At 59.2% G+C, this 13355-nt stretch overlaps 2 protein-coding genes across 17 annotated transcripts in view; one reads left to right on the top strand and one right to left on the bottom strand.

Moving 5' to 3' along the window:
- Positions 1-40: 40 nt before the first annotated feature.
- CYP21A2 (cytochrome P450 family 21 subfamily A member 2) lies at positions 41-5903 on the top strand. 10 transcript variants are annotated; one of them, XM_074348410.1, is made up of 10 exons: positions 41-767; positions 3096-3185; positions 3297-3451; positions 3537-3632; positions 3732-3836; positions 3936-4022; positions 4189-4389; positions 4659-4837; positions 4916-5019; positions 5110-5903. In XM_074348410.1, exons 1-10 carry the CDS (start codon positions 761-763, stop codon positions 5373-5375), a joined length of 1290 nt encoding a protein of 429 aa, XP_074204511.1. In that variant the 5' UTR covers positions 41-760; the 3' UTR covers positions 5376-5903. The 10 variants fall into 10 exon arrangements, with proteins under 10 accessions (XP_074204511.1, XP_074204512.1, XP_074204504.1 ...); XM_074348411.1 differs by lacking the exon at positions 41-767 and adding an exon at positions 774-2179; XM_074348403.1 differs by lacking the exon at positions 41-767 and adding an exon at positions 2186-3010.
- The window catches only part of TNXB (tenascin XB), a 49955-nt gene continuing 42002 nt past the window's right edge, over positions 5403-13355 (bottom strand). For 5 of the 7 annotated variants that reach the window (XM_074348394.1, XM_074348396.1, XM_074348395.1 and 2 more), the window contains 16 exons: positions 12927-13214; positions 12284-12562; positions 10694-10978; positions 9343-9666; positions 8705-9040; positions 8302-8424; positions 8040-8183; positions 7734-7853; positions 7490-7633; positions 7261-7391; positions 7001-7133; positions 6753-6904; positions 6565-6661; positions 6312-6473; positions 6055-6218; positions 5403-5702 (listed from right to left, as the gene is read on the bottom strand). In XM_074348394.1, the coding sequence (XP_074204495.1) occupies positions 5601-5702; positions 6055-6218; positions 6312-6473; positions 6565-6661; positions 6753-6904; positions 7001-7133; positions 7261-7391; positions 7490-7633; positions 7734-7853; positions 8040-8183; positions 8302-8424; positions 8705-9040; positions 9343-9666; positions 10694-10978; positions 12284-12562; positions 12927-13214 (2984 nt within the window). In that variant the 3' untranslated portion in view covers positions 5403-5600. The remainder of the gene's footprint in view (positions 5703-6054; positions 6219-6311; positions 6474-6564; positions 6662-6752; positions 6905-7000; positions 7134-7260; positions 7392-7489; positions 7634-7733; positions 7854-8039; positions 8184-8301; positions 8425-8704; positions 9041-9342; positions 9667-10693; positions 10979-12283; positions 12563-12926; positions 13215-13355) is intronic. The other 2 variants (XM_074348392.1, XM_074348393.1) reach the window with 2 other exon arrangements.

Here is a 13355-nt window from a genome sequence, read left to right on the forward strand (position 1 = left end):
GGTGACCCTTGCAGTGTCCAGCTCTGCCTGAACCCTACCCCACACCCCCACAGATGACTCCCTCGGAGCTCAGTCTCTCATAGGACCACCCCAAGCAGACTTGTGACCCAATAGATCACCCTGCACTCTGGGGATCCAATGTCCACACCAAGGCCAGACTGCGCCCAGGCAGTCCGTCACTGCGGCCTTCGGCGGGGCTCGTGCTCACCAGCACCTCAGCCCTTCTGCCTCGGGAGCAGTGTCCAGCCACACGTCTCCCACTCTGGCCTCATGCAGCTGGCAGTCGAGACCTGGCCCGTTTGGCACTCAATCCCTTAATTAGCCGCATTATGTAACTCTCCCAGAAGGTTGTGCAATCCTCAGGTCAATGATGTCTGCATCTAGAGGCTGATTTTAAACAAACCAAAAGGCCGACTTTGGTGTATTTGTTAATTCTCTGCAGGGACTGCTATTCTACTGGGGTCAACCCTTGCCACCTGCCTGTCCGGCTCTTCCCATTGGGTGGCACTCCTTGGGTCTTCAAGGCTGACCTAGAAGTTCATTGAGAAATTTGCTGAAGATTGGCTAATAAAGCAAGAGCCTACAAGAGACCCACTTTAGGGTGAAGGACACACATAGATTGAAAGTGAGAGGATGGAGAAATTTGATGAGTTCAATTTTGATGGAAACAGAGAGCACAACAGCCTGCCATTCAACCATTTAACAGAAATTTGTGGAATTCTCCCTCCATGCCGTGCCTCGTGACAGGCCCCCACCCTCCATGAAAGGTGTGATGTCAGGGAGCTGCAAGGTCCTGTGCGGCACAGAGTTGAGGCATCTGACTCAGTCTGGGGGTATGTGAGGAGTTCAGGGGAGGCTTCCTGGAGGAAGTGACATCTAAGTTAGATTCTGAAGGATAAAGAGTAGGGATAGATGAGAGTGTTTGAGGTAGAAGAAAATATAAAAGGCCTAGAGGCTGGGGACAGGACAGGGCACATTTGGGGCACGGCATGTAGACATTCATGTCTGGAATTTCGATTTGGAGGTGGTATGGAACAGATGGGGCTGGCAAGGTAAATGGTGTCAGTTCATGAAGGGATGGTCACAAGCATGCCAGCATTCCAGGTCTCTCTCCTTTTGAGTGGAGGCCCCCTCCTATCCCAATGCAGCTTTGAGAAGTCCTGACCTTCCCCAGTATTTCAGAGGCTTCCGAGGACTGTTGTTTACATGGCCCGGTTGCTGCCCATCAGATCTCTCCCAAAGGCTGATCGGCCTGGTGGTGGCATAAACCCATTTGTAAGAATGAGAGATTAAGCTAATGCTTGTGTCAAGACGTGGCCTGGGGCTGGGAGGTCAACCACAAGGAAGGTACCAGCTGTTGCTGCCCAATCCCAGAAACCCCACCCCGTTTTCTCCCTCCCCACCCTAGGCATGGTTCTGGGCTGAGCCTCCTCCATCGGGACTCCCAGTGGTTAACGCTTCAAGCTAGTGGGTGGCACAGCCTTGCTTTGGTTAAATCTCTGAGCATCCCAACCCCACTGGGGTCAGTTCATAAAGCCAGGGATGGGGAATTGGGAGATGCATGGGCCTCAGATCACCTCCAAGCCATCAGCCCCACCGCTTAGATGCCCCAACCTTTCACTGAAACCTGCTGCCTCTCTTTGGCATGACCTCTCCCCAAGCCCTTCCTATAAGCCCCTCCACTGCCTCCTCACCTGTAAAAGTGGTCCCTGACAGCCCTACTTGATCCAGTGGGACCCCACCCCTTATGGCTATGGCTCCCAGAATAGGGCTGGAGCCCTGATCCCAGCTGTAGTTATCAAGTTCCCTTCTGGGGACTTTGGAATCGACGGGTATGTTCAGCGAGGAAACCCCACTTGCCCTGGGGCTAGACCTGTAACCTGTGGGCTCTAACACCGAAGGCAGCCCTGTTCTGCCTGCACCTGGAAGCACAAGCAGCTTGACTGCAGAGAGGGAGGAGGGGTCAGGAGGCAAAGAGGAGGGAGGAATGAAGAATGAGGGAGGGGCCCCGTTTCTAAAGCTTTTCTTGTCCCCTATCCCTGACCTTCCAAGGCCAATAGGTCCCTCCTACTTTCCTGCTCTTGGGTTCCAGAAGATGTATTTATAGAACAGTTGTGTTTGGCTCAAGCCAGCTCAAGTGGGTCACTTTTCCTTGCAACCAACAAGCATCAGGCACGTGGTAAGAGCTCCAAATTGGGGGACCATATAATTCTTCACCTTCAACTTTTGAGAGTGAAATGGGGCACTATTAATGATGACACTGGGGCTACAGGTATAAACTGGGATAACCCAGGCTAACCAGGATATCTGCATCCTCTACATGGAAGTTAGAAAAACACACAGATCACTTTCATCTCAGTTTGTTCTTCAGGAAATCCTGGAGGGTGTATTAGTCAGGGATTGTCATTTTCCCTCCGAGACAAACTCCAGAGCAGGAATCTGCTCTAAGGTGGGGTGGGAGCGGGAGCAGGCTCAGGCTGGAGAGTGGACACTTCTTCCTGTATGATTGACGTGTAGCCAGAAAGTGGATTCTAGCTGTTCGAGAAGGTCAGGGTTGTGTTTCCCTTCCTTTCTTCTTGATAGATGAACGGAAAAAGGCCTGCTCTTTGAAATGGGGATTTTCCAAGGCCAAGAGGACTGGTGCCATTCCAGGAATGTGCCACTTTGTGGGCGGGACAGTGGGCAGGGGCCTGAGAGAAGGACTCAAGGGAGGTCTCAGAACCGCCCAAGTAGCCAGATGGATGAGGGTCTCAAGAGCTATAAGTGGCCGGGCCAGGGCCTTGGCATGGGTCTCCAACCATGGTCCCCGTGGGGCTGCTGCTGCTGCCGCTGCTGCTGGCCCTGCTAGCCGGGGCTCGCCTGCTGTGGGGCCAGTGGAAGCTCAGGAGCCTCCACCTCCCCCCTCTTGTTCCTGGCTTCTTGCACCTGCTGCAGCCCAACCTCCCCATCTATCTACTTGGCCTGACTCAGAAACTCGGGCCTATCTACAGGGTCCGCCTTGGGCTGCAAGGTGAGAGGCTGCTCCCTCCCCGGCCCCACTGCAGCAGGGAGGGGCGGTCTGCTCCCTGCTGACCTCCTGTGTTTCCTTTCCCCAGATGTGGTGGTGCTGAACTCCAAGAGGACCATTGAGGAGGCCATGGTCAGGAAGTGGGTGGACTTCGCTGGCAGACCCCAGATACCATCCTGTAAGGGGAGGGGGCGTTTCGGGAAGAAGCAGGGGCTGTGGGAGGCAGGGAAGGGCAGGCCCATGGCTTCCTTGGTCAGTTCGACCCCCCACCCCCAACCCCTACTCACAGACAAGCTGGTGTCTCAGCACTGTGAGGACATCTCCCTGGGGGACTACTCCCTGCTCTGGAAGGCCCACAAGAAGCTCACCCGCTCTGCCCTGCTGCTGGGCATCCGCAACTCCATGGAGCCCTGGGTGGAGCAGCTGACCCAGGAGTTCTGTGAGGTAAGGCTGGACTCCCACAGTCCCCCGGGGTCAGCTTCGCCCCTCTTGGCAGGCCCCCTATTTAGTTCACGCCCCTTTTCCATAGCGCATGAGAGCCCAGGCCGGTGCCCCTGTGACCATCCAGAAGGAATTCTCTTTCCTCACCTGCAGCATCATCTGTTACCTTACCTTTGGAGACAAGGTCAAGGCTCTCTTCCTCTCACAGATGCTTGGGTCCACCCCACAGCCCCTCCCTGGCCCTCTCCTTGTCCTGAACTGAAAGGATCCCATCCTTTCCCAGCAGGAGGAGACCTTAGTACATGCCATTCATGACTGTGTCCAAGACTTGATGAAAACCTGGGACCACTGGTCCCTCCAAATGTTGGACATGGTTCCCTTTCTCAGGGTGAGGAGGCAGAGCCCTGGCACACCTGGGTCCTGGGAGAAAGGGTGGGGGGAACAGGCTTCCTTCCCAGCAGCTACACTCTCTTGCTCTCTGCCCCAGTTCTTCCCCAACCCCAGCCTCTGGAGGCTGAAGCAGGCCTTGGAGAACAGGGACCACATTGTAGAGAAGCAGCTGAGGCGGCACAAGGTGGGAACCGTGTGTGGACCGGGCTCCCCCTCAGCCCATAGCAGTGATGCTCCTGCCCCAGAGCTAGGCAGCTTCTTCGGCATCCCACCAGTCCTGGACCTGTTGCCACCCCCAGAACCCCTGCCCCAAGCCAGGTGCTCAGGCCTGCTCCTCCTCCCCTCCCCAGGAGAGCATGGTGGCCGGCCAGTGGAGGGACATGGTGGACTACATGCTCCAAGGGGTGGGGAGGCCAAGAGAGGGAGAGGGCCCTGGACAGCTCCTCGAAGGGCACGTGCATATGTCTGTGGTGGACCTTTTCATCGGTGGCACTGAGACCACGGCGATAACCCTTTCCTGGGCTGTGGCCTTCCTGCTTCACCACCCTGAGGTATGCTCTGGAGGCAGGCAAAAGGCTCCTTCCTGGCAGCCTGGCCAGGGCAGCAGGAACCCAGCTGGCTCCACCCTGATGTAGGCTGTGCTGGGGGTGGGGGTGGGGGTGGGGAGGGGCTGGGGGGATGGGATGGTTTGGGAGGGGCTTCCCTAATTGGCATGAAGTCTCCTGTGAGTTGCTCCAGGACGTGGTGGGAGGCTGGGCAGCTCCGTATAGGCCAGCGGCAGGGCTTGGACCCCTGATACCAGGCTTGACCCCTTTCCCAGATTCAGCAGCGACTGCAGGAGGAGCTGGATCATGAGCTGGGCCCCAGAGCCTCAGGTACCCGAGTCCCATTCAAGGACCGGGCTCGGCTGCCCTTGCTCAACGCCACCATCGCGGAGGTGCTGCGCCTGCGGCCCGTCGTGCCCCTGGCCTTGCCGCACCGCGCCACGCGGCCTAGCAGGTGACTCCCAAGGGGCAGGGATGAGCGGGGAAGGCCCCAGGGGTTCCCGGCCGGCCTCTAACTGCACCCCTCCCTCAGCATCTTCGGCTATGACATCCCTGAGGGCATGGTGGTCATCCCCAACCTCCAAGGCGCCCACCTTGACGAGACGGTCTGGGAGCAGCCTCACGAGTTCCGGCCGGGTGCGTGGCGAGGCGGGGGCCCGGGGCGTGGGGGCAGCGGAGGCTGGGGCTGGCGGCCGCTGAACCCCGGGTCTGTCCTTCCACCTGCAGACCGCTTCCTGGGCCCGGGCGCCAACCCCTGCGTGTTGGCGTTTGGCTGCGGGGCGCGCGTGTGCCTGGGCGAGCCGCTGGCGCGCCTGGAGCTCTTCGTGGTGCTGGTGCACCTGCTCCGGGCCTTCACGCTGCTGCCTCCCGCGGGCGCCTTGCCCTCGCTGCAACCCTATCCCTACTGCGGCCTCAACCTCAAGATACAGCCTTTCCAGGTGCGGCTGCAGCCTCGGGAGGCGGAGGCCCCGGGTCTGGGAGAGTGCCAGTGACCAGTGACAGGGCAGGACTCGTGCCAGTCACGTGCCTCAGTTTCTCCTTTTATTGCTCCCATACAAACCTCGTCCCTCCCCCCTGTAAACATGGTGCTGTGAGATCGCGGGTGGAGAAGGCTTCTGCTGACGGCTGGATGGTGAAGGTGGCCCCTGGCTCTTCTCTCAGCGCAACCCCTCAGTGCTCGGCAGTCATAGTGGGGCGCTGGAGGGGTGAGCAGCGGCTCAGCTTCCCCTGCCCGGGGGCCGGTAGCTTCTTGGTCTCAGCTTCATTTCCGTGAAGGGTATGGAGAAATCGAAGCCCTTCCAGTAGTACCAGCTCACTCCCTGGGAAGAGGGTTGTTGAAGGAGAGTCAAAGCCAGACAGCCCACCTGCTCCCACCTCTGCCCCCTTTGGGGAGATCGTTCCCAGAAATCAATCAACCATCCTCCCTCCCTTTTTTCTTCATAACCCTCGGCTACAAAGGACTGAGGCTGAATCCTGTGCTGTCCTTTTACATCCAATAAATCATCCCCTCCTCAGGATAAGTTGGTGAGATTGGCATTGTTCCGTTTCATGGATGAGGGCCCAGGAGCACCTAGGGCTCAGTGGCTTGTCCTGTCACACTGTATGTAACACACACCCCAGCAGGCCGAGCCCCAAACACCCCCAGCCCCGGGCTACCTCCCGGCCTCTCACCTGGTGATCCACTGTGCTCCCGTAGAGCCCATTGAGGTTGGCATAGTGGCAGTTCCTGTACCACCAGGCCCCGCGGTAAGAGACAGCACAGGAGATGAGCAAGTTGTTGGGGTCTCGGTCCCGGGCAGAGAAGACACTGCCGCTGTGGTAGCTCATGGAGTCCCCTGGGCAGGGAGTGGAAGGATCCGTGAGGACCTCCCCCACCCCTGCCCCACCCTCGCCCCCACCAGGCCCGCCCCCCTAGACCCGCCCCTCACCTGCGGTGCCATGGTAGCCATCCAGGTGCAGGCGGTAGTACTCAGCAGCTGAGTCTACTTGGAAGGAGTCATACTGGGCAAACACGGCCTCATCCCCATCCCGCAGGTCCACACGCAAGGAGTAGTCGCCAGCTTTGGTCAAGCTGTGCAGGGCCTCATTGCCTGGGGGTGGTGAAGTGTGCACTCATCAGGGTCCTGGTGTCCACAGGGCCCTCATCACTTCCTGGTCCCCCAATCCCTGTGAGGCACTGACCCAGCCAGAACTCCCCAGAGAGGTTCCCAAAACCGTGGGCATAGTCCTCCCAGTCCCTCCAGAAGTCTGTTTTTCCATCCATGCGGCGCTGGAACACCTGGGAAGTGGGTGGGGGCACCATCAGCCTATGCCTCCTGGCACAGCAGCCTTGCCCTGTACAGACCCCTGGGGTTCCTGCTGCCACCCACCAGCCAGCCACCCCCATCCGTCTCCATGTCACAAAACACGTTCAGGGGCCGCTCGCGGTTGCCGTTGAGGAAGATGGTGGTGGTCCTTGAAGTGCTGACCCCATTCTGCATCTCCTCCCCACAGTCCCGGGGGAAGGGGATCCGCAGTCCACCTGGGGAGAGGAGAGTGCCAGCCCAGTCCTTTCTCCAAACCCTAGACCCCTTCTACCCACTCAGCCCCCAGACCTCAGGTCCCAGCGCCTGCGCACCAGTGGTGAAGGAGGTGGACACAGGTGGAGTGAAGCTCTGGCCCCACATGGCCCGCAGCCATGTGCTGTAGGGGGTGGAGGGAAAGAGACCCGACAGCTGGTGAGAGGTGACCCCTCCTGGGAGCAGGATCTCCTGTGGAACAGACAAGGTGCAGGTCAGGGGAGAAGGAGGTGGAGCCCCACTGGGAGCGGCAGAGGTGGCACCTCCTGGACTGGAACACAAGGAGGGGAGTTGGCCAAGGGGACAGGGGCCAGGGCACCTGGATCTGTCCGCCAGGGGTGTTGAAGCTGAGTAGGTAGCCAGTCGGGGTGACTTGGGGTGCAGTCCAAGTGAGCAGGACTGTGCGGGGGGTCACTTCCTTTGCCTCCAAGTTCTGGGGGGCCTCCAGCCCTGGGCAGGGTGGAGGGATGAGAAGATGGAGACGAGGCCCCTCCTGGTTCCCTTTCACCCCCTCTCCCCCACCACCCCAGGTACCTTGCAGGCCATACCTGTGGTGAAGGTGATGCTGGCTGGGGAGGTGAGGTTGGGGCCCCGAAGGCCGCGCAGGGTGGCTGTGTAGTTGGTGTGGAGCACCAGGTCATGCAGGGGGTAGTCCACAGCACTGCCAGGGGCTGAGGCCTGTAGAGAAGGGGCTGGGAGAGGGGGTGGGGCATCAGCTTCTGCCCTGCGGAAGCCCAGCCTGCCCCTTCCGACCCTGAATAAGTCCTCTTCAGAGGCTTCAGCCCTGCTCACCCCCTGGGGCTGTGACCTTGACGTCATATGTATCCACTGGTGCCTGAGGGGGCTTCCAATGCAGCAGGGCAGATCCCTCTGTCAGGTTCAGTGCTCGCAGCTGGGTGGGGCCGTCAGGAACTGGGAGAAGGGAGGGGCTCAGAGCTGTGCCCTGCTGCTCTCCCCACCCCTCACCTCCCAAACTCTGCTGTGCCTCCCCTCCACCACTGGAGCCTCCAACCCCCCCTTTCCCCTTCTGCGTTCACTCTCAACAACCACCTGTGCCCTCATTTTCTCCTATTTCCTGCACTGTCCCATCAGCCTCACCTGTGGTAAGGAAGCCAGTGAGAGGCTCACTCTCCTCAAAGCCACGGACGGAGACCACGGTCACCTCGTAGCGAGCCCCTGGGATCAGCCCCTCTAGTTTCTGCGTCCGGGCTCGGCCGTCCACCTGCATGCTCAGTGGCTCCCCTGAAAACACAATGGGCTTGGGAGGTGGCCCAGGGAAGCAAGGAGGAACTGCAGGGTGGGCAGAGTGCAGGGCGCAGGAGGAAGGGGGCAAGCGAGGACACGGGCAAAAGGGTATCACCTCCATCTGCCAGTTGGTAGGACACTTTGAAGCTGTCCACTCTGGATGGTGGGGGTACCCAGCTGACCTTGGCTGAGGTCTCCCTGATTTCGCTGAACTGGAGGTCACGGGGGCTCTCCAGAACTGAGGGGAGACGGTGCAAAAGAATGACGGTGAGGACATGGGGCAGGGAGGTTCCCACCCCTGGATTCTCACCCCTCCTTCCTCTCCCTGGGCCCCATGCCTCCAGACATACTCACCACCACCCCTTTCCTCCAGACCTAGAAATGGAAGCCACTCTGCTGGTTCCAAGCTCTCCACCACTTACCAACCTCCCCTCTGGCTGAGACACTAGGTCCCACCTTACTATGCAACAACCCCCACTTTGGAGCAGAGGGCATATGTGCCCAGCACAGGGCCTTACCTGGGCTGAGGGTACGGGCTGTGCCCTGGATGCTGTCTGCCTTGTGGGGCCCCCTCAGTCCATACAGTGTAAGGGTATACAGGGTCCCTGGACGCAGGTCCCGGAGCACGGCCGAGCGCCGTGTCCCTGGCACCGTCAGCTCCCGCTGCAGCAGGGGACGTGGATGTGGCTCCAGGGTGCTTGGTGATGGGACCCCAAATCGGAGCAGGAAGGAGTCAAAGGCTTCATGTGGGGCTTCCCAGTTGAGCCGCAGCGAACTGGTGGTCACGTCAGTCACCGACAGGTGGGACAGGCGGGGCCCTGGCTCTCCGGGGCTCAGACCAGCAGGAGCTGGCCCTACAGAGTGGGTGGGAGAAAAGAGTTTGGAGACACAAGCACGTCAGCTAGGTAACTTGGGGCAGGTCCCTTCTGCCACCTCACCTGGCCCCCATTTCCTCATCTGTAAAATGGACCTAATGAGGAGCCCGCACCCACCGGTAGGACCCATAATGGCGGCATGTGTGTGCAGAGCCAAGGGCTACTCGTGCGCCCCTCCCTCCCTCCGTGGGGCCCTCCTCCTGTTATTTCCCTATGGTCACCGCTTCTGGGCCCCCTCTTTCACCCTTTCAGTCCTAGACTAGAGGCAGGTGAGGTGGTACCTGTGGTGCCCTCGGCTGAGACAGGCCCCAGGCGCTTCCCTTCGTGGAGGCCGTAGAGAAAGAATGTGTAGGAGGTGCTGGGCTCAAGACCCGACACCCGGATCTTGTTCTGGTTGCCGCCCACGAGCAAGGCCTGGGGCTGCCCATCTGTGTCCTGATACTGGACCACGAAGGAGTCAAAGGGGCCCCGGGCCACGCTCCATGAGAGACGCAGGGAGTCTGGGGACACGTCACTCACTGCCAGCGCCCCCAGGCGGGGCCCTTCAGGGGGCTTGGGGGCCTCTGTGGCCGAGTGCCAGGGGGCTGGCATGTCCTCTTCTGGGGCTGTGTGGGAGAAACCCAGGGAGAAGCTGGGTGTGGGGGGGGTGCAGCAGGGCCCTCCCACTCCACTCACCCTCCAGAGAGGGGACTCAGGGCTGGCCCAAGGCTGAGGTAGGGACTTTATGATCCTGGCCACGGCAGCCAAGTGGACAGAAGAGAGGGACTGAGGCTCTCCTAGCATCTTTCTTCTCTTGAATCTGCCACATCCCTGCTCTGGTCCCAACTTCTGCCAGCCCAGGACCTCTCTAAGCGCCAACCCAGGGGCCCCACGACCCTCTGTGGGGCTCCTTTGCTCTGCCTGAATCTGCTGTTTGCTCTCCCCTCTTCGCCTCAGTGTCTCATCGCACCCCATTTGAAATGTCTGCATAGGCCCTACTCCCTCCCCAACCCACCAGGGCGCCTGTGCTGAGGGCCTGAGGCAGGACTAACCCAGTCACTCCCTGAGCACAGGGCACGTGGCCCTCCCTGCTGAGAAAAGCTGAGGATGGAACTGGCTGGTGAACTCGAAGGGCGAATCATGCCAGCCAGGTCTGGCCACATACCCGTCGGGCTGAGTCGAGGTGGGTGGTAGTAAGTCTGGAAGAGGAGCCGGCCCCATCAGCATGGCCACTCCTATTGGTTTCTATGCCCCTTGCCTGCTTTGTTTTCCAGTAATTTTCCATTTGAGAAAATGCTCCTGACTCATCCATGGGAGGGGATTTGCCTTTATCTGGGCAAGGCCACCCCGCCGGGAGGTAAGAACTAGTCCATGAGAGTAATGGGGAGTAGCTGGCCGCACGGGGGCCGGGCAGGATTTGGGAAATTAGAGACCACTGTCAGAGCCTCGCCCTGCCACCTGTCCTGGCTCCTGCCTTTGATGGACCCTTGATCATCGCACTGTCAGCGCTGGCTCCGCTGCCCTTCCTCCTCCTGAGCCCTGAGCCCCTCCGCCCTCCACCTGGCCCACTGCTGCCAGTCCTTCAGCACAGAGGAGCGAGGAAACCCACTCAGGCGGGTTTGCCAGGGCCAAACAGGGCAACCTCCTGCTCACCTGTCACTCCCAGGACAGAGATAGGGCCCAGACGCTGTCCTCTGTGGAGCCCATAGAGCAGAAACTTGTATTTCCTGCCAGGCTCCAGGCCCTCTATGGTGACCTCCCTCTGGTCTGCGGCCACAGGCACCACCCGGGGTTGCCTGTCTGTGTCCCTGAACTGGACCACAAAGGAGTCAAAGGGGCCCTGGGCCACAGTCCACAAGAGGTGCAGGGAGTCTGGGGTCTCATCCGTCACAGTCAGCTCCCCCAGGCGGGGTGGGGGCTGCTGCTCCTCCAGGGGAGCTGTGGGGAGAGTGGGGGTGGGGGAGAAACCCTTAGTCAAGAGCTGCCTTTACCTCAGCCCTGGAAACTTCTGGGAGGAGGGAGGGTCTGGGAAGAGTCCCTGAAGTGTGGCTTCAGGGGACACTCACCTGGGGAGACAGACATGCCTGCTTCAGCCCTGCCCTGAATGAAGGAGCCCTGTCTCCTCCTCTGGAGGCCACTGTCCAAACTCCTTCCTGCCCCCTCTCCCTCCCCTCTGTGATCAGGATGCAGTAAACACATGAAAGATCACCCCGTCAGAGAAGGGCAGCTGGGATTGCAGAGAAGGGCTCAGTTTCCCCCAACCCCTGGCCCCCAGAGCAGGAACCAGAGCTGTGGTTCAGAGCTGAGAAAGGCCCCCAGAGGGTGTGTGGGTTGTCAGAGAGACGCCCCAAACAGTCAGGGCTGGGCTGGGCAGCCAGCCAAGCTCATGGGCTCCCATCACCCGGACTTGAACTCCCCTTCATTTGTTATCAGCCTGGGCCCTCCTTTCCACCTGCTTCCTGCACGAACACCACTAGACCCAGACGGCCAGGTGGGGCAGGGTGGGAAGCCAGGGGCAGAGCTGAGAGGGCAAAGGGCAGAGCAGAGCACAAAAGAGATTTGTCTAGGTGGGTGTGAGTGTTGACTGATAGGGGCTGGAGAAGCCTGTATCCAGTTTTCACAATTTGGGGGTTGGGGGAGATAATTATGGAGTCTGAGAGCCCCAAGCCCCAACTGGCCGTGTGCCCCATCCTTGTCTGGCCAAGGTGACTCATGGTCCTGGAGGTGTGGTAAGGGTCAGTGACCCACCTCCACCCCTTCCTTGGGGGGCTGAGTCATGGGCACAAGACACCAGATATTTCCATAGTCTTCTGCAGCCAAACCCGCCCATATTTTCCACCTCTTGCCATAGAGGGAGGAGAATGTGAACATTTATTGAGTCCCAGTAGATATTATTCATAACCATTATGCAGGTGTGGAAACTGAGGTTCAAAAGAAACAAGTGGCTTGTCTAAGGCCACACAGCAGGCAATCAGAATTTCAACATACATCTGCTTGGCTCCAAAATCTGTAATCTTTTAATTACATTTCCAATCAGTGAGTAGAGGAAATAATGCATATAAAATGCTCTAAACAGTGCCCGGCATTCAGTGGGGACGCAATAAAGATTTGCTTTTGGTGTTATGATTGTCATGCCAAGGCTGAAGGCAGGAGAATTGGCTTCATGGGAAAGCCCCAGGGCCAGCGCTGGGTGCTCAGATGAAAGGCAACTCTGGAAAAGGTGAGAGGAGGGCCAGGGCTCACCTGTGCTGCCGTCAGCAGAGATGGGGCCCAGTCGCTTACTGCCTGCCAGCCCGTAGAGCAGAAACTTGTATTTCCTATTGGGCTCCAGGCCCGGGATGGTGATCTCGTGCTGGTCTGAGGCCACAGGCACTACCTGGGGCTGCCCGTCCCTGTCCTTGTACTGGACCACGAAGGAGTCGAATTCGCCCTCGGCGACTGTCCAGGACAGGATCATGGAGTCTGGGGTCACATCCGTCACTGTCAGCTCCCCCAGGCGGGGAGAAGTTTTCATGTCTGGGACTGGAAAAGGGGGAGGTGCATGGAACATGACAGAAACGGAAGCAGGGGCCCCTCAGGATGCTAGGACTCTGGGCACTGGTTCTGGGAGCTGGGAAGGGGCGACCAGGCCACATGTCAGAAGGCAGAGGCAGAAGAGTAGGGAGAAAAGAGGAGCCAGAGAAGAAAGCAGGTCCCTCGGGATGTAGGAGGAGTAGGGAGATGAGATGGGAATGAGGGGGTTGAGGGGTACTCAGGACCTGGATTTCACTGGACCCAGTAAATAAACAGGTCTGGAGTGTGAAGCACAGAAATGTGAAATTCCACAAGGGAGTGGAGGATTGTCAGGAGGCTCCAGGGGCACAGGCAGCCTCCAGCCCTCACTCACGGGTCTTTGCATCTGCAGAGACTGGGCCGTGTCGTTTCTCATCCTGGAGTCCAAAGAGTAGGAACTTGTACTTGCGGGCCGGGGCCAGACCTGAAACCGTGACCTCCCGGAGGTCTCCACCCACAGGCACTGCCTGGGGCTGTCCCTGCACATCCTTGTATTGGACCAGGAAGGAGTCAAAGAGGCCCTGGGCCACGGTCCACAAGAGGCGCACTGTGTCCGAGCCCACAGCTGCCACAGTCAGCTCTCTGAGTTGGGGTGGCAATGGGGGCTCTGTAGTCAGGGAGGCTGGAACAGAGCAGAGGAGGCTGAGGTTAATGGCAGGACCCTGGGCAAGAGAGGGAGTGAGGTTCCCAAACTATGAAATGAACATTTGGAACAAACTTGTGTAACGTGCTTAATGTGTTCCCGGCCTTGCTGTCAGCCATT

The sequence above is a fragment of the Camelus bactrianus genome, chromosome 20, assembly GCF_048773025.1.
Source record: "Camelus bactrianus isolate YW-2024 breed Bactrian camel chromosome 20, ASM4877302v1, whole genome shotgun sequence".
Classification (NCBI taxonomy): domain Eukaryota; kingdom Metazoa; phylum Chordata; class Mammalia; order Artiodactyla; family Camelidae; genus Camelus; species Camelus bactrianus.

Coding starts and splice junctions, on each gene's coding strand:
- CYP21A2 (XM_074348403.1), top strand. CDS start 2,800: ATGGTCCCCGTGGGGCTGCTGCTGCTGCCGCTGCTGCTGGCCCTGCTA. Junction 3,011..3,095: donor GGTCCGCCTTGGGCTGCAAG/GTGAGAGGCTGC, acceptor TCCTTTCCCCAG/ATGTGGTGGTGCTGAACTCC. Junction 3,186..3,296: donor CAGACCCCAGATACCATCCT/GTAAGGGGAGGG, acceptor CCCTACTCACAG/ACAAGCTGGTGTCTCAGCAC.